The sequence below is a fragment of the Panthera pardus genome, unplaced genomic scaffold, assembly GCF_024362965.1.
Source record: "Panthera pardus isolate Hobbes unplaced genomic scaffold, ASM2436296v1 HiC_scaffold_11, whole genome shotgun sequence".
Taxonomy (NCBI): domain Eukaryota; kingdom Metazoa; phylum Chordata; class Mammalia; order Carnivora; family Felidae; genus Panthera; species Panthera pardus.
In genome coordinates, this window is record NW_026526666.1 from 82,067,416 (window position 1) to 82,086,690 (window position 19,275).

General features: G+C 39.6%; 1 protein-coding gene and 1 long non-coding RNA gene across 3 annotated transcripts in view; both read right to left on the reverse strand.

Moving 5' to 3' along the window:
- The window catches only part of LOC128775654 (uncharacterized), a 69,799-nt gene that overhangs the window by 6,187 nt on the left and 44,337 nt on the right, over nt 1–19,275 (reverse strand). The gene's annotated exons all lie outside the window — the stretch shown is intronic.
- The window catches only part of ZBTB8A (zinc finger and BTB domain containing 8A), a 69,217-nt gene continuing 55,702 nt past the window's right edge, over nt 5,761–19,275 (reverse strand). For both annotated transcript variants that reach the window (XM_019429888.2, XM_019429889.2), the window contains 2 exons: nt 15,673–15,842; nt 5,761–9,830 (listed from right to left, as the gene is read on the reverse strand). In XM_019429888.2, the coding sequence (XP_019285433.1) occupies nt 9,498–9,830; nt 15,673–15,842 (503 nt within the window). In that variant the 3' untranslated portion in view covers nt 5,761–9,497. The remainder of the gene's footprint in view (nt 9,831–15,672; nt 15,843–19,275) is intronic.

Here is a 19,275-nt window from a genome sequence, read left to right on the forward strand (position 1 = left end):
GAAATATAAATAAAGGACGGCACATGACACATAGTAAATGCTCTGTGAGGGCTAGTATTATTACTTTGACGAGAATAATAAATGCCAACAGCTCCTTACTTTCCTCCTTATTAAAACAGTCCACAGTGTTTGGTTAGGGGGTGTCACCAGCCTAGAGACAACCCTGGTAGCCGGTGCCATTCTGCGAAGGTCTGTGTTTATGAAGAAGGGCAAAAAAGCCGCTTCTTTCTGCTTCTCCCCTCTCCTGTTTTCTCTTTCGACTTCATTTTCCTTCCTGCTTCTCTACGCCAAGTTTTTCCTGTTTTTCTTTCTTCCATATGTCAGTTGAGCATCCATTTTCAAAAGCTGTGCCCATCTCTTTATGCCAAACCAGTTGCCCTTCTGAGCCCTCCCTTCCGCTCGTCCCTTCTGGGTTTCCTTGTAGCTCACAGCATTAAACATTCAAGGGTGCATCACAAGGAGAAGGAAGATGAGCCAGTTATTGGGTGACTTTGTTTCTGCCTTTTTATCATTGTTCCCCTAGGCCCTCCAGAGCCCCTCTCAGGACCAGTGCAACTCACCATCACCAACCAGCTAAGTTTACATAACTCTCCAGTTCTGCCCTTTGATTTTTTACCAATTGTTTTTATAACTACTTTATTGAGATATAATTCTACCATACAGTTCACCCACTGAAAATGTACAATTCAGTGGTCTTTAGTATATTTGCACAGTTGTGCAACTGTTGCCACAATCAATTTTAGAACATTTTCACCCTCCAAAAAACCCACTACTTTTTTAAGTACACTCCCCACCCTCCTGCCTCCCAGCCCTGGGCAACCACTAATCTACTTCCTGTTCTTTAGCTCTGTGTATTCTGTTGCCCAGATTCTTACCTGCCAATCCTGTCCTTTTTTGAAATAACTGGAAACTCACCTTTTAGAAGCTATTTGGACTCATCCCACCTGCTTGATCCCAACTTTCCTGGGTTCTCTGATTTCCAAAGAAATACTTAGACTGTGTTGTAAATATTTGGATACATTGCTGCATAAAGTCCCTTAAGTAAATATATGTAGTCACAATTCTGCTTTATATACTTTTTTTAAGTTTATTTATTTTGAGAGAGTGGAGAAGGGGCAGGGAGAGAGAGAATCCCAAGCAGACTCCGTGCTGTCAGCACAGAGCCTGACACAGGCCTTGATCCCATGAACAATGAGATCATGACCTGAGCTGAAATCAAGAGCCCACGCTAAACCGACTGGGCCACCCAGGTGCCCATACCTTTTTTAAACCTTCTTCTTCTTTTTTTTTTAATGCTTAAAAAAATTTTTTTTTTAACGTTAATTCATTTTTGAGAGACGGAGACAGAGTGTGAGCGGGGAGGGGCAGAGAGAAGGGGAGACACAGAATCTGAAGGAGGCTCTAGGCTCTGAGCTGTCAGCACAGAGCCCGATGCCAGGCTCCAACCCATGAACCATGAGATCATGACCTGATCCGAAGTCAGATGCTTAGCCAACAGCCACCCAGGCGCCCCTGAACCTTCTATCTTTAGTGGTCTGTTTCAGTGACACTTAATCCAGGTTTTCCTGGATTCCAAAGCTCCTGGCGCCACGCTCCTTAGGAAGAGATCCTTAATGTCATGTTTTCATATCCAAATTCCATATTTCTTATTTCTATCTATAGCACCCTTAGCCTCCCACTCCCCAGACTGCAGCTGTCTTGGATTCCTCTTAGACTTCTATTCCCTGCACTCATTCCGTGGTTATATTGATGTCCTTTCCATTCGAGGCATAGCTCAAAGCCAGCTTTCGTTTTCTTTTTAAATCAGCACGTTATTTGTCTGTTGGGATGAATGGCCATTTTTGTTATCTATATTCGTTTTTGTGTAAAAACAAACGTAATACTCTCCCCACCCAAATAATTTGTCTCAACTCCACCTAGGGATCCGTGTGTTTGGAGGAGGCTGCAAATGGTAGATGTTCAGGTATCTGTTGAACGGACAAATTGATACGATTCTGGCAGTTGGTACTTTTCTACCTCACATCATTATTGGCCGTATGTACGCCTCCCCACCTGGAATGTAGTGTTCCTCCACCCTTTTCATTTCATTCCTCTGCCTTGCACGTGACAGGGTTCCCTGAGTCCTTATAAATGCCTAATCTCCCAATATATACTTAGAAGCAGGAGCCAGAGCCTCTGCTTCCAGTTCCGTCTGGAAACTTCCCGACTGTGGTCTTCCCTAAGCCTGTTTCTTCATCTACCATAATAGCACCTACCTCACAGGGCTGGATCGTTAAAACATTTGTTGTTTAATGCTTCTCTTAAAGAGTTATGACCCTCTAAAAATTAAGGGAACGAGGGACGAGGGGCGAAGAAATAGAAAGGGCAGGCACGCCGGATAAACTGGAGAACAGCAGCGAGGTCCTGGCTGAGGCTGACCAGCAGGGCGTTCTGGAGTGGCAGGGGTTTCGGCCAACAGCGGGTCCGGCTCCGCCCCACGTGCCTTTGCCTGGCTGCGATTGGCTTAGCTGCGGAAGCCTAAGACTCTCATTGGCCGCCAAGGCCTGTCTGTCCAAGCCACCTGACCGGCGTGCGCAGCGGCCTCGGTAGACTGTTCGTGTGTGAGGGTCCCGAACTGGCAAGCGGGGAAGCGCCTGGTCGCAGACCTCGCAATAATGTAACCGGAAGTCGGGATCAAATGGACTAGCTGCCCCTGGCGTGGCCACGACTTTCGGCATGCACATGTGGGTGTGCCACCGCGTGGGCTCAAATCCCTGCTGGGACATCAGTCAGCATGGCTTCGGAGTCAGTCATTCACCTACTCAAGCCTCAATTTCCTCCTGAGACAGGGGTAACTGAAGGACTTCATAAAATCTGCGTTTCGTTCCTTTTCCTGCTCCTATTCTTGCTAGGACCCGCACCCCCACTTTACACATGTCTCATCGTGCAAATAGCATATGTCCTTTTAGGGACAGGGAGTTCATGATTTCTTTAGAATAAATGACATCTAAGGAAGGACCAGGTGAGAATAACCAGCGGAAGCTATGGTATGCGTATTCCAGACCACTGGCCTAGACAGTTCCAGGTCAAGACCCCCTGGCTCCAAAGAATAACTCCTGGGCCCTCCTCTTTGTTCTAGCTGGTTTCTGGATGCCTGCGAGGAGTATACACCAGATCACAATCCTCAATAAAAACCCCAGGCCCCCAGCAAAGACGAGGCTCTCTCCTTTCTGAGTCTCCCACTCTACCTGCACTCTCTCCATACCTTCAATAAACTCTTTCACCTCCTGCTGGCTCCTGTTTGATTTCTACCCTTGCGTGCATCCAGGGACCCTCTTGACTGGTTCCCTGGGACCCCCTCTGGGTCCTCACCAGGGCTGCCAGCATCACTTTTCAGTCATAAACAGGGATGGTGCCAATGCCTACCTCAGAGGACTGGGATCCAGTAGACACTCGGGAAATGGGGGCTCTTTAATCTGGTGCCCACTTTGCAGACCTTTACGTTTTCCCCCTAGAATGTAGTCTTGGGGTGTCTGGTAGGTCGCGGGCCTCTCCTGGGGTCTAGCTGCGGGACTCTGTGATAACTTTCCAGGAAAAGCATTTGTGGGAAAAAAACAGGACTGAAAAGGAAAAGGAAGGTTCTACTACTCACTGCTGTACTCCTCCCTGAAAAGAAGATATAAAACGAAGCCGTTTACCCACCTGACTGCGAATAAATGTTGCTGATAGTTAGCAAGAAAAAACAGGCTTTCGTTTTTTAACATGGCCCCCAAATGCTGGAGCCTTCTAGTGCTAATGCTTATAGGTGCCGCTTTTCAGGGTTGTGTTCCTCATGGATTTTTTTCCCCCAGGGAAAAAAAAAAGTTTTAAGTCAATTCAAAAACGCAGCAAAAGGCACAGTATCTATTTCTATTTTGTGTTCCAGCATTTAACCTTTTGAACTAAGCAAAAAAGTGCCACTTCGTTATTGGATAACATTCTTTTTTGCAGGGGACCAAGCAAGGGAGTGTGTGTATACTATACTGGTGAAGGGATATACCCATAGTGTTTGAATCGCAAACACAACCTTAAATGTGGGAATGAGAATGGCATCTACTCAAGTCTTCTCATTAAAGAAAAAAAATTTTTTTTAATGGTAATACTTGAAGAATAAGGAAGAAAATTACTTTTGTTTCCTAATTTGTCCTCAGCCTTCTTTAAATAACACATCTTAGTATTGAATCCTACCTTTCCAGTATGACATTTAACTTGAATAAAAAAATGATTTAATTCAATTCATTGATGGAATTCTAATGTGTAGCAATTAAGTTCCATAGTGCTTAGAGAGTGTTCTGGTTCCTTCTTCAAAAACAAGACATAATTTCAATACCGTATTTCAGTCACATATTCCTAATGTAGTTTTTATTAATCTGAAGTACTGTGTGAATTCCCAGAACGCAATACCCATAATCAAATAAAACCCAAGTGTATCCCAAAGTAAAAATAGCCTAGTTTAAGACTACCCAATAATTTAGAGTGTTATTATTCGTCCTAATAAAAACTTTAAGGAAACATATATGGTATCTTGACATTTCACAAAAATTAATATCTTCCTTTCAGATAAGGTTGAGAACCAGTAAGCTGGAAGGTCAAATGATTCAAATGCCCATTGAGACAACTATAAGGACAGAGGGAAACCTTGAATAGGGGTCCTATTTTGCACAAAAGACACTGGGAAGATTTTTTAAAAATACCTCATCGAGGTCCCATCTGCCAAAGATTGTGATTTGCTTAGGCATCTGTGTTTTTAAAAGCTTCAGAAGTGGAGCGCCTGGGTGGTGCAGTATCCGACTTCAGCTCAGGTCATGATCTCACTGCTCTTGAGATCAAGCCCCGTGTTGGGCTCTGTGCTGACAGCCCGGAGCCTGCTTCAGATTTTGCATCCCCCACTCTCTCTCTGCCCCTCCCGGCCCATACTCTCTGTCTCAAAAATAAATAAACTTAAAAAAATAAATAAATAAAAGCTCCACAAGTGATTCTAATATGCAGCCAAGGCTGAGAACCATGGTCTAGGCAGAAATGTTCCCCTTTCTCCCCTTAAGGGTTGAATAAATATAAATGTAAATGTAAATATAAAGTTATTCTTTAATGAAGAAATTTAAGTGGTTGTAAATAATATCAACAAGGGATTAAAAGATTTTCCCAATGGGAAAATCAAGCAACTATATAATGGATTTGTATATCTAGAAATCTGAAAGAGCAAAGCAGAGTATAATAAATTCCTAGATATACTTTGTAAGCTGTATTCCATTTAACAATGTTTGTAAATGATCTATCTAATCAAGTCTAAAGGTAAAGAGATGACTGGCATTACCCTGGTCACTGGTTTCCAATCTCAAGGTGGTAAGTATCCAATGGCTTTTGAAACGGATGTGAAAAAAAATAAAGAGATGGAGAAAAGTGTTTATCCTATTTCAGTATTGAAAAGCCTCGAAAAGTTAAGAGGCCCTTGGCTTCTCTTGTGTGTGGTTTATCACTTATTAACATATTTGACTTTTTGTTGGCATCAATACAAATTCCGTAGGGAAAAGACTAACATGTTAGAAGACGAAGTGTATAGATCCTCTGTGGATTTCACTTTTCTGGTCTATTCATGGCTCCATTAGCATGAAGAGTTAAGAAACTCCTATATCAAAATAAAATATTAATTATACTTCACAATATATAAAGCCACTGGCTAAACAGTGCTGTTTCTGTGATAACCTGAATTTTATCATTAAAACTCTTATAACTAAAGTCACATCCTTTACATAATATTTATTCTGTATAGGATTTATCCACATACAATGACGTCAACTTTAAGACAATTGACTATTATTTGTAAAAGGCATCTTATAAAATCGAGTAATACACAACACACCTCAGTGAATTAAGCTGATATTCTAGGATTCAGAAAATCCGATCATTCTAGTTCCTATTTTTGCCATTGTTTCACTGGGTTGTCTTAGGGAGGTTGCTTTACTGTTCTGTGCCTCAATTTCTTTACCTTTCATGTGAGAGAACTGTCCTATTTCATAGATATGTAGAGAATAACATAAAAATTATTAAATACTTTGTAAATATAAAATGCTATATAAATGATAAATAGTAATACTGATCCACTCTAATATAAAATAACATAGAACTTTCCATGTATAATCTAAAGTTTGGTCCTCCAGTACCTATTATTATCAGCCTTCCCAGTTAAATAATCTTACACTATGTCACTTTTAGTGATTTTCCACAGTATTAAATTTCCATAGTATTAATTAATTTAGGATATATATGTATATATAGGATATATATATATATATATATATATATATATATCCAATATGAGTGGAAGTTTCGATATATCTTAGCATGACTTAGCAAAATAACTTTAATGAATTCAGTCTGAGCTCTTAAGTAACTGACACACCAAACTTTCTTCATCCATTAAGCAATGACTTGGTGGCATAAAAGCAGTAACGGTGCTTGTTTTGATTTCATTAGTCAAAAATACAGTGTTGAAAAATTTGTTCTTCAAAAGACATGCTAACTATAGAAGGAATATTGTACAGATGAAGGCTGTGAGCTGCTGCTCTAGGAGACCCTCTGATTACCAGTTTATCAGCACGGTGAGTAACAGAGGTAATGAAGTAAGACCGCAATGCTCAAAGGGAATTCAAAGAGTTCCCTGGTTCCAAGGTTTTCAGTACCGCACTGCTGAGCTCTGCAGAGGTGTCTGGTGAAAGGCTCACAGAGGGCTTTAGCAAGAGCAGCTCTGATTTTAGGGTTTCGCCCACCTTAAATGGTGGGCTTCTCTCTGCAACAATTCATTTGAAGAAAGGGTTTCTTGGGTTAAAAAAAAAAATCTTTTAAACCACCGATCTAGTCCATGTTGCCTCCTCCAGCCACTAGGCACGACTGCAGTATTGCTTTATTTTGCAACACTTCTTCCCATCGCCACACACTCTTGAGGACCACACAGTTAGAAAGGCATTCACCAGCTGATAAACAGCATTACTGTAAGAGCAAACTTTGTTCTAACCAACTCCCGCTATCTTGCTAATATGAAAAAAAAGAAAAAAACCCTTGGCATAAATTAAGCTTACATTAAGAGATTACACCCCTATGTAACATTTCCCCACATTTGAAAGCCAAAGACTTTTGTTTTCTCAGAAACCATTACTGGACAGTCTCACTCTGGGAAAGAACTGGTCTTTAAAGTCTTCGATACATATGATATGATATCTGGAGTTATTATTTACAACTTACAAACATGTCACAAATGTTTTTCTTTTAGGATACTAAAATGGTAGGACAGATGAGCTGTCTAGTTTGATGAGCCTGATGGCTGTTTTGTGGGGATAGCTTGTTGCTTGTTATAAACAATGAGAAAGCATTATTTCAGATAAGGTGCTGGTGGCACCGTGTCCAGTGGACTTTGCTGACATTCATGCTGATGTTCGCATGCAGAAGAGAACAGCATAAAAGAACATTTAGATCACAGACTAAAGTGCATTAGAGCATACACATGCAAGCACTAATCATCCTCATGAATAAAGCTCCCATCACTCATTTTTCCTCTTGGCTCCAAGGACTAAAAAATCAGATAATAATTTTAAAAGATGCTACCATCTGGTGAGACTAGAGGATGACAAGTGTTCCCTCCCTCATTTGGATACAACTTCATTGTTAAGACTCCTGATTCAGGAACAGTCATGTTGGGAGCACAATGAACTCAGTGCATACCATCCAGTCTTGAAGCGAATGGAAATTTACCGTCAGGGGAATCTTGAAAAAAGTCTCAGCATTAAGTACCATAAAACAAAAACAAATGGTTAGTCATCTATTTATAAAAAATGTTTTAGAAATTAACCATTTTAGCCCTCAACTTGTATCAAAGGACAATCACTAATGAAAGAATGAGAGAAAGAATAAAATGAAAAGGATCATATTGACATATGTTATGACATTTAGAAATACAGTATAATTTGATAGAGAGCCTCTCTCTATCAAAATTAAATCAGATCAAGCTTAATTGTAATAACTTGCAGTGACCTTTAGTAAGGTCAGGTTTTTTTGGCATTTAGATTTTATCTTCAGAACTAAAATAATGCTTCTCCAATTTAACTGTACGTTTAGAATGTTCCCTAATTCATACAGGGGAGGAGTTTAAACTCACCTTTGTTTCCTTGGGGAAAAGTTTGTTTTGAAAAATTACATAAACAAGATAAGTAAAAATGCTTAAAGCATTTAAGAGAAGAATTGGTTCAAATAGTGTTATATATAAAATTTACATATAAATAACCTGACATTAAAAACATGTCAAAAGACACTGTAGGGACATTACTGAGCACTCTTGGATAACTCTAGTTCAAGTTATTATATGTTGTTAGAGATTATTAAATTCTTTCATGCTTTCTGATAGGCTTCTTTTTCTAATTACTGCAGATTGGTGAGGTTTGACTTTAATTCTTTGCCATTTCCAGAGACAATACAGGGAGAGACAGTTGGAAGAGGGCTGTGTAAAATCAAAACCTGTCTGTCACAAGTCCCAAAGCTTAAACTTTCTGACCTTAATTTTGTCATTTGCAAATCAGAGGCAATTAATATTTACCTTGCTGATTAAGTGAGAAAATGTGTGAGACAGCACTTTAAAAACAATAGAGCAGAAAAATAAATGTTAGAAATCATTCTTAAGAACTGGTAACCTCCAATTTTCTTGTGTATCGTTTTTTTGTTGTTTTTTTCTCCTGTAGAGAGGAAGAGGATTACATTGTCAGATCTTCACAAACTACCTTGACTTTTAGGCAGTATTAGTTCCTGCTTTAGAAAATGAGGTCTGTATGTAATCTCTGGTCTGCCTCTACTTGAGGTTTTTGTTTTTTTAAAACAACACGGACTACGTAAGAGTAATTTTTAACTTCATGACAAAACATTCAAATATGAATCGTTTCAAACATTTTTGATTTGTCTTCTGCCATGATCCTAAAACAATATGTAGCATATTGGGATAATGATAGGTTGCTTTAGATCTGAAATTAATAGAAAGACTTATCAGTTCAGTCAGATTGGGTGCCAGACCCTTAAATGTGCTCTTACCTGGTTCCCTGTGAAAATTCAGTATTCATAGGTTGTGTTTTTGCAACACCTTGAAATTCTCTTACATAAGGTTTGGTTGTGGTAAATTTATTTAAAATATTTTCTTTGAGAAAAGTTTGCTAAGTAGATCTTCCAGTATTAAAAGGGGGGAAAAAAAAAGAGGATTAATTGTTCATCCATCATGCCAACTCAAGCTAGGTCTTCCTTTCCGGTGCAGCAACATATTTTAGGGCAACAAAGTTCAGAATGGATACAATGACCTGTTTGGAAAGCATGCAAGTTATATTAGGTCATTACTTTTAAGTCAGTCTGATAAATTTGTTAACCAGACTCTGACCATGGAAAGAGAGAGATACAGGAAGTCAATGTAAGTTGCATACACGCCACAGCTCTGTGGGGTCACACGTCAGCTACCTAATGTTGGGTTTTATTTCCTTTTCTTCTTCTTCTTCACTATCATCAACCTGTTGTATGACCAGATCAGCAGACCCATCCTCTACAATCTCCACGTATGATCTATTCTCATCTTCACTCAAGTGCCATCTGGAATCCTTATCTCCATCTGATGGGGACATAAGATGCTGTTCAGCTTCCAAATCAATGGGGAGGCTGTCTATGCCAACTTCAGCAAGGCACTCGTTACAGAGTCTGTAGCGCCTGGTTCCTTCCTGGACCACTTGCCCCGTTAGATCAGTCACGTGGCGTTTGCATTTTCTGCAGATTAGTTTGCATGCCTGGTGAATCTGTGTAGAGATTTAAATAGCGATAAAAAAAAGATTTTTCAAAAGCGGCATAGTTCGAGATCTCGGTACCAGTGCATAAACTTAAGATGTCCAAAACCAAGCACTAATATTAAAATTAACGTCTAATTATTAGAAAAAGATCACAGGTTTTGATGATAAACTGACGTCACAAATAAATACCAACTTTCTCTAAATGATGGCTATAACATTTTTATGATTAATATCACATGCTTAATAATTTCACATATCCCTTAATCCAACAATATTTGGATATCTAAGGTAACAAGGGACACCTTCCAGAATAATAATAATTGCAAACACTAAATATATCACATGTACTATTCTAAGGACTTTATATACCTTAATTTTGGTGAGGGAGAAACCTCTTGTTTTGTGTGTTAATTTATTATTATCAGCTAGAGAAAGAAAAATACATTGTCCCAAATTTAAGTTTATCGAAACATTTTTTTAAAAAAGATTTTATCTTTGGGGCACCTGGGTGGCTCATTTGCTTGAGCATCTAACTCTTGATTTTGGCTCAGGTCATGACCCCAGGGTTGTGGGATTGAGCCCCACATCAGGCTCCACACTGAGCATGGAGCCTGCTTAAGATTCTTTCTCTCTCTCTCTCTCTCTCATTCTCTTTAAAATAGAATAAAAAATATACAGGGTGCCTGGTGGCTTAGTTGGTTAAGTGTCTGACTCTTGATTTTGGCCTAGGTGATGATCTCACAGTTTGGGAGAGATCAAGCCCCAAGTTGGGCTCTGCACTGACAGCATGGAGCCTGCTTGGGATTCTCTCTCCCTTCCTCTCTCTCTGCCCCTCCCCTGCTTGCTCATGCTCTGTCAAAATAAATAAATAAACTTAAAACAATAAAAAGATACATAAAACTGGGGCACCTGGGTGACTGAGTCAGTTCAGTGTCCGATTTCAGCTCAGGTCACAATCTCAACGTTTGTGAATTCAAGCCCCGCATCAGACTCTCTGCTATCAGTGCAGAGCCCGCTTTGGAGCCTCTGTCTCTCTCTCTCTCTTTCTCTGCCCATCCCCCACACTCTCTCAAAAATAAAAAATGAGACATTAAAAAATATATATATATATACATATATATACATATATGTGTGTATATGTGTGTGTGTGTATAAATTTTATCTTTAAGTAATCTCTAAACCCAACGTGGGGCCCAAATCCACAACCTTGAGACCAAGAGTTGCATCCTCCACTGACTGAGCCAGCCAGGATACATATTTTTAGATAGAAGGATCTCTTGTCACTTCTATTAATGAAAGATCCTGTAGAAAGAGGACTAGACCAGGAACTGGAAGGCTTGGGTTCTAGCCCTGCTTTTGTCATTTATTAACCATGTATCTTGAAGCAAGTAACTGAAAACAATATAAACCTGCTTCCAGGGTGATAGTCAAAATATCTAACAACTAGCAAGGTAGAAGTACCACCCAAACAGAACAGAAGCCTGACAATCACAATGGACATTGGTCCAAACGACAACATATGTCAAAACAACACAGGCTGCTATGTGTCAGCCTATTTATTATCCCTGCTTCCTTCCTTAACAACTAGTGGGAATACAACTCGGGTTGTGAGAACCAAATGAGTTAATACGTGTGAAGTGCTTTAGAAAAAAGTTGTAAGATGAGTAATTATATGATTATACTTATTAATAAACAGATTTCTTTCTTTCTTTCTTTCTTTCTTTCTTTCTTTCTTTCTTTCTTTCTTTTTTATTAATTTTTGAGAGAGAGAGGGTGCAAGTGAGTGGCAGAGAGAGATGGTGAGAGAATCCCACAAGAGGCAGAGAGGGAGAGAGAGAGAGAGAGAGGGAGAGAGAGAGAAGTGGGGCTCACCTGAAGCAGGACCTGAACTCACGAACCGTGAGATCATGACTTAAGACGAAGTCAGATGCTTAACTGACTAAGCCACCCACATGCTCTAAGTAACTTTCTTTAATAGCTGTCAGAGCAGAGATTATGGGTTCTACTCTAAAAATCACTATAATTAATTTCATAATGTTGAGTTAATATTTATGGCATATTCATTTAGATAAAATCAGAACACTATGGAAGTACACCACCAAACACAAATGGCCAAAAACCCCAAGAAAACTAATGCAATGTGGTAAAATATCTAAGAAAATGTATAGGACTACAACTCAGTATAGTTATTATTTTCTACTTAACTCCTGACATATTAATCAGTAAACATTGAAAGTACACAATTTGAGTGTACCTTTATTTCTCCTGAAATAGTAATGTTATGGGTATCATATGTGGTACTGTTTTTGTTAGAAAGTTCTGGCACAGATTCATGTTCATCCCCCATCCCTTCAATTCCAATATGATTATGAAGTCAAAGAAATTAAATAAAACATTATGTTAAAATTGAATATATCATCATGAATTAATTTTTTTAACTTTTTTTTTTTAATGTTTTTATTTATTTTTGAGACAGAGAGAGAGACAGAGCACCAGCTGGGGAGGGGCAGAGAGAGAGGGAGACACAGAAGACACAGAACCCGAAGCAGGCTCCAGGCTCCAAGCTGTGAGCACAGAGCCCTACGCGGGGCTCAAATCCACGAACTGTGAGATCATGACCTGAGCCGAAGTCGGACACTTAACCAACTGAGCCACCCAGGTTCCCCATGGATTCATTATTTTAAAAACATGTATCTTCCAGCTCTGTCCACTGAAATAATCTTTTTTTTTAAATGTTTATTTATTTTTGAGAGAGAGAACGAGCAGAGGAGGGGCAGAGGGAGAGGGGGACAGAGGATCTGAAGTGGGCTCTGCACTGACAGCAGTGAGACCAACGTAGGGCTCGAACTCACGTACTGTGAGATCATGACCTGAGCTGAAGTCAGACGCTCAGCCCACTGAGCCACCACAGTGCCCCTGTCCACTGAAATAATCTAAGGGGAATGACACCATAGTAACAATGAGCACCCCAGGTGTCCAACGTTTGGTTTCTAATTTCATTCCCCATTAAAAGGAACCACAGGTCTTTTGAGAAATGGCTGATTCCAGTTTTGTGACAGGGAAAATACAAGGTGAGCCCAGGGAAATTTGGGGGCCAGAGAATAAGGCCACCTTGAATATTTAATGGACTTATGACAAAGGGACACAAGAACCAGTTTCAAGTCGTCCAACTGGACAAAACTGAAAATTTAAGTATCAAAAAGAATAATAATTGTTGTGGTCCCAAACACAATGAACCAATGAAAATTCATGAGACTGTATGTTATTTAGAAAAAAAATAAAGCCAGAAAAAACTCATATTACCATTTGAAACTGCTATTTAATCAACTCTTTATTTTGAAAATTGATAATTAAAGGGAAAGAATTAAATATTTATCCTGTTTCTCCTGTAGTAACTGTATGTCAAAGTAACCAAGTAGTTCCAGGTGATGAGGGAAGGTTTTACTTTATAGAATTCTGGCTAATAATGTAGAAGAAATGATAAAATCAGTAAATCATACCACAAGTAAAATTAATAATTTGGGCAGAGTTTATCAACTGCTGTTAATCTCATTAAATGAATGCTTGATGAAGAAATGGATATAGCATAATGCCAAAATAGTTCCACATAGAGTCCTTTCTAATCACGTGGTGGCATCTTTAACTGCACAACGGTGGGATCATGGTATCATTACCTAGCTTAATGACCAATCTTTTTTTTTTTTAATTTTTTTTAACGTTTATTTATTTTTGAGACAGAGAGAGACAGAGCATGAATGGGGGAGGGGCAGAGAGAGAGGGAGACACAGAATCGGAAGCAGGCTCCAGGCTCTGAGCTGTCAGCCCAGAGCCCCAGGCGAGGCTCAAACTCACGGACCGGGAGATCATGACCTGAGCCGAAGTCGGACGCTCAACCGACTGAGCCACCCAGGTGCCCCGGAAAGTATTTTTCTTGAATCCATTAAGACTTTAGATAAAAATTCTAGTTTATAGAAAATGCAGGGGGGAGAGAGGAACAAACTAAATGACACCATGTGGAAGCAAGCGGAGAAATCAAGAGGTAGGTTATTTTATAAAACAATTATCTTGATATCTCAAGTAAGTCAGTGTTATGGAAATAAAAAGGGTGGCTGAGAGTACTATGCTCTCTTAAAAACATATTTAAGGGACTTAACAGTGAGATCCCTGGGTCCTGAATTGGATACTGGCTTGGAAAAACCAGCTGTAAAAGGTATTGGGAGACTACAGGGAAATGCGAAATTGAACTGGATGTCAGATAAAAGTTTACCAAGATGGAAAGGCAGATTATTCACGAAAGAGAGCAGGCTACAAAATATCACAAGTAGTATGATCTAATTTAGTTAGAAACAACCCATATATATGCATGTGATAAAGTGTTAAGAAAGGTATATTTCGGTGGTGAAAATAAAGTATTTTATTTTTCTTATTTTTACTTTGTTTAATACTTTTCCATTGCTTTAAATAATAAAAGGTTGTTTTTAATTTTAAAAAACCAGCTTCATAAGGTTAATGAAGGTAGAGATTTTGTCTGTTTTGCTCACTCACTGCTGGATACCTAGCACTGAGAAAAGGGACTGGCGCATAGGTGCTCAGTATATATTTGCTGACTAACTATAAAGCAATGCATGAAGAAATTGCCTTAAGTCACCCACTGTCCTTTATTTATTATTTTTATTTATTTATTTATTTATTTATTTATTTATTTATTTATTTATTTTAACGTTTATTTAGTTTTGAGACAGAGACAGAGCATGAACGGGGGAGGGTCAGAGAGAGAGAGAGGGAGACACAGAATCTGAAACAGGCTCCAGGTTCTGAGCTGTCAGCACAGAGCCCGACGCGGGGCTTGAACTCACGAACCGCGAGATCATGACCTGAGCCAAAGTCGGTATTTATTATTTTTTAAACTTTATTTATTTATTTTGAGCGAGGGAGAGAGAGAGTGAGCACAGGGGAGAGGCAGAAAGAGAGGGAGAGAATCCCAAGCAGGGTCTGTGCTGTCAGCCCAGAGCCCAATTTGGGGCTCAATCTCACAAACTGTGAGATCATGACCTGAGCCAAAATCCAGTTGGATACTTAACCAACTGAGGCACTCAGGTGCCCCAATCCACTGTCCTTTAAAGCTAAAAGGAGATCATATAAATGGAATAAAAGTATGAGTAATACAACAGACTTTGGAAAACATTCTTGCATCAAGATGAACAGCAGAGTAATTTTCCAATGTCCTTACCTTATTAACCCACCAGAGCACTGAACAGCAAATTCCCTGAGATTTCTGACTGCTGACAATCCTGTCCCTGGCTGGAAGTGGCTCAATCTCCCACCTTGCTCCCTTCCTTGAGGAGACTACAGATAAACTAGAGAGAGACTAAAAAGGGAGTATAGTGGACAGAGGTTGAACAGTAGAAACTAGACTGAGATCCTTTCAGAAAAGGATTCGAGAACCACTAGCAGAGGCTGAGTACCTGAAGTAGTGACTCTGACCTAGACATTCAAATGTCTTTGGTTTACATTGTCTTCGGCTCTTGAAAAGACCAGTATACAAAAACATATTAGATTTTAAATGAATTATAATATATATTCCAAAAAATAAATAAAAAGCAAAAAAGTAAAATGGATACTCAAAAGAATATCTCTTACTTCAAGGTCTCAAAGGAGAAAAAAAAATGTATATATATTATATATTAAATTATGCATCACGTGTAAAGGAAAACCATTAAGTTGGAAACATTTCCAATATGGTAGAGTTGTATGAAAAGATTTCCCGCAGTAAATGAGATTTAGTAAATCCTAAAGCAGGTAAATGCACACATTTCTTAAGAAGTAAGATGATGAAAAATTATATACATACTGTTCGGAAATGGCTACTTAGATGGTCCAGCCTGCTAAATCTTTTCCCACAAGCTTGACACGGATAGGGCCTTTCTCCCGTATGGCAGCGAAGGTGGCGCTTGAGGTCTGCTTTCCGCTTCACCACGTGTGTGCAGTACGGGCACTTGAACCGCATCCTGGGCAGATCATCTGTCAGGAGACAGTTTGATTAAATTACTGGAAAGTTCATCATAACAATTGTATAACACGAAGAATCCCAAAGGAGTTGGTGAGTCCCGCCTTCGAAAGGCAGGAGAAAAGGAGAAGGAAGAAATTGCATTTATGTCTTTTATTTATTTTTCCTTTTTTTTAATGTTAATTTTTTTATTTTGAGAGAGAGAGAGAGTGCAAGCAAGCAGGGGAGAGGCAGAGGGAGAGGGAGAGAGAGAATCTCAAGCAGGCTCCACACTCAGCACGGAGCTGGACTCGGGGCTCTATCCCACGACCCTGGGATCGTGACCTGAACGGAAATCAGGAGTCAGTGGGCCGCTTCACTGAACCATCCAGGCGCCCCAAGAAAGAAATTTTATTAAGACTAGATCATTAATGTGATCCTGAGTCCAGAACTGTAACTTCAGTATTTGATATATTTACAAAGTCAGGGTTAACTGACTCTCACCCTTATCTTTCTACTCAGTGTTGTAGAGTCACTAGATTTGAAATGTCAAAAGGTAGTGCTGGATTTTAAAGCTGGAGATACAATCCGAAGTAAAAGTATTTAATATTATAGCTTTTAAGTGACTTTTTTATTTACCTTTTTTTTTTTTAATTTTTTTCTTTAACGTTTATTTATTTTTAAGACAGAGAGAGACAGAGCATGAACGGGGGAGGGGCAGAGAGAGAGGGAGATACAGAATCGGAAGCAGGCTCCAGGCTCTGAGCCATCAGCCCAGAGCCTGATGCGGGGCTTGAACTCACGGAGCACGAGATCGTGACCTGAGCTGAAGTCAGACGCTTAACCGACTGCGCCACCCAGGTGCCCCATTTATTTACCTATTTTTATCCTCTTGCCTTTTCTTTTCATACAGTTGTAGTACTTTTAAAGGTGAAAAAATGACAAGGATATTTAATTTTTTGTTTTAAAACTCATGTATTCAAAAGAAAAACGTAAAAAAAGGGCGCCTGGGTGGCTCAGTCGGTTAAGCATCTCACTTCAGCTCAGGTCATGATCTCACAGTTTGTGGGCTTGAGCCCTGTGTTGGGTTCTGTCCTGATGGCTCAGAGCCTGGAGCCTGCTTTGGATTCTGTGTCTCCCCCTCTCTGTCCCTCCCCTGCTGGCACTCTGTCTCTCTCTCTCTCTCTTAAAAAAAAAAAATAAATATTAAAAAAAAATTTTTTTTAATAAAACTGTATTCACGGGGTGCCTGGATGGCTTAGTCAGTAGAGCATGCAACTCTTGATCTCGGGGTCATGAGTTCAAGCCCCATGTGGGGCATAGAGATTACTAAAAGCAAAACAAAACAAAACAAAAACATATATATACATATATATAAACTTAAAAAAATAAATAAAACTCATATGTATTCAAGATGTTAGTTATGATTGGAGGCAAATTTCATCAATTTAATAGCTGTTAAATTCAGCTGTTCATTACTGAAGTTAGGTTAACATAGCCTAGAATTACAGAAGTACAGAGTATAAACAGAGAAAAGATCAGTCTTTTGCTGTTTTAAAACTCAATAGAGATTTCTCATTTTTGCTCTGTTACCAGTATGCCTTGGTCAATGGTCAGAGCTCAGCAGGACGTTTAGTAAGCTCTGTAATAGGATATAATTTCATGTCTTTTCAGGTTAGTACTACAGAAAAACATGGTTAGTAAAGATCAATCCGGTTGCCTATTATTTTTTTTAATGTTTCTTTTCGAAAGAAAGCGAGTGAGCAGGGGAGGGGCAGAGAGAAGGGGTCAGAGGATCAGAAGTGGGCTCTGCACTGGCAGCAGTGAGCCCAATGCAGGGCTTGAACTCACGAACCTTGAGATCGTGACCTGAGCCAGCCAGACGTTCAACCAACAGAGCCACCCAGGAGCCCCTTGGTTGCCTATTATTTTAAGGTATCTTATCTACAACTGAATTGTTTGGTTTGTTTTTTTTTTTTAAGTTTATGTATTTAGAGAAAGAATGTGCATGTGAGTGAGCATGGGGGAGAGGCAGAGACAAAGGGACAGAGAATCTCAAGCAGGCTCCGTGTTGTCAGCATTGAACCTGATGATGCAGGGCTGGAACCCACGAACCGTGAGAAAATGACCTGAGCTGAAATCAAGAGTCGGATGCTTAACCACTGAGCCACCCAAGCACCCACAACCGAATTATTTTTAAAAATTTATGTGACAACCCAGGAAATGTGAATACTGACTGGCTATTTACTGATGTTAAGAAACTGTTAATTTTGTTTAGGTACAATTATGGTATTGTAGTGGGTTTTTTTAAAAGACTATATTTTAGGGACACTTTCTGAAATATTTACAGATGAAAACTTACGATGTGTTATATTTGCTTAAAAATAATAAAGGGAGGGATGCTTAGGTGGCTTAGTCAGTTAAGTGTCTGGCTCTTGATTTCGGCTCAGGTCATGATCTCATGGTTTGTGAGATCAAGTCCTGCATTAGAGCCTGCTTGAGATTCTCTCTCTCCCTCTCTCTCTGCCTCACCCTCACTCATGCTTTGTCTCTCTCTCGCTCTCAAAATAAATAAACTTAAAAAAATAATAATAAAGGGGGGGGTGAGAAGTAGTGATACAGATGAAACAAGATTGACCATGAGTCGGAAGTTGTTCAAACTGGGTAATGGGGTACATGGAGGTGAATTATGCTATTCTCTTAACTTTTTTATATGTTTGAAATTTTCCTAAATTAAAAAAAATTTTAAATATATAATCTGAATCTTAAAATCAGTAGGAGTTTCATCTTATGATTTTCCTTTAAATTCACATGTAAGGGGCGCCTGGGTGGCTCAGTCGGTTAGGCGTCTGACTTCGGCTCAGGTCATGATCTCGCGGTCCGTGAGTTCGAGCCCCGCGTCGGGCTCTGTGCTGACAGCTCAGAACCTGGAGCCTGTTTCAGATTCTGTGTCTCCCTCTCTCTGACCCTCCCCCATTCATGCTCTGTCTCTCTCCTGTCTCAAAAAAAATAAATAAACGTTAAAAAAAAAAAATTAAATTCACAGGTAAACTATTAAGCAAATTTGCTACTTGATTAATTAATTTGCTGCCTGATTATGACATGCATTTCTGGGGCACCTGGGTGGCTCAGTCAGTTGAGCTTCTGACTTTGGCTCGGGTCATGATCCCACAGTTCATGGGTTCGAGCCCCACGTCGGGCTCTGTGCTGACAGCTCAGAGCCTGGAACCTGCTTCTGATTCTGTGTCCCTCTCTCTGTGTCCCTCCCTTACTCACAGTCTGTCTCTCTCTCTCAAAAACAAATAAACATAAAAAAAAAATGACATGCATTTCTAATCCCTGTTCTCTATGGCAGGGAGGGGAGAATTGCTGAAACCAACAACCTACATAATAATCTTTCTGCATTTTACTACTATCATAAAAATGAGATGTCTCATATTATTGTTGCATATAGGATTACAGTGTCAA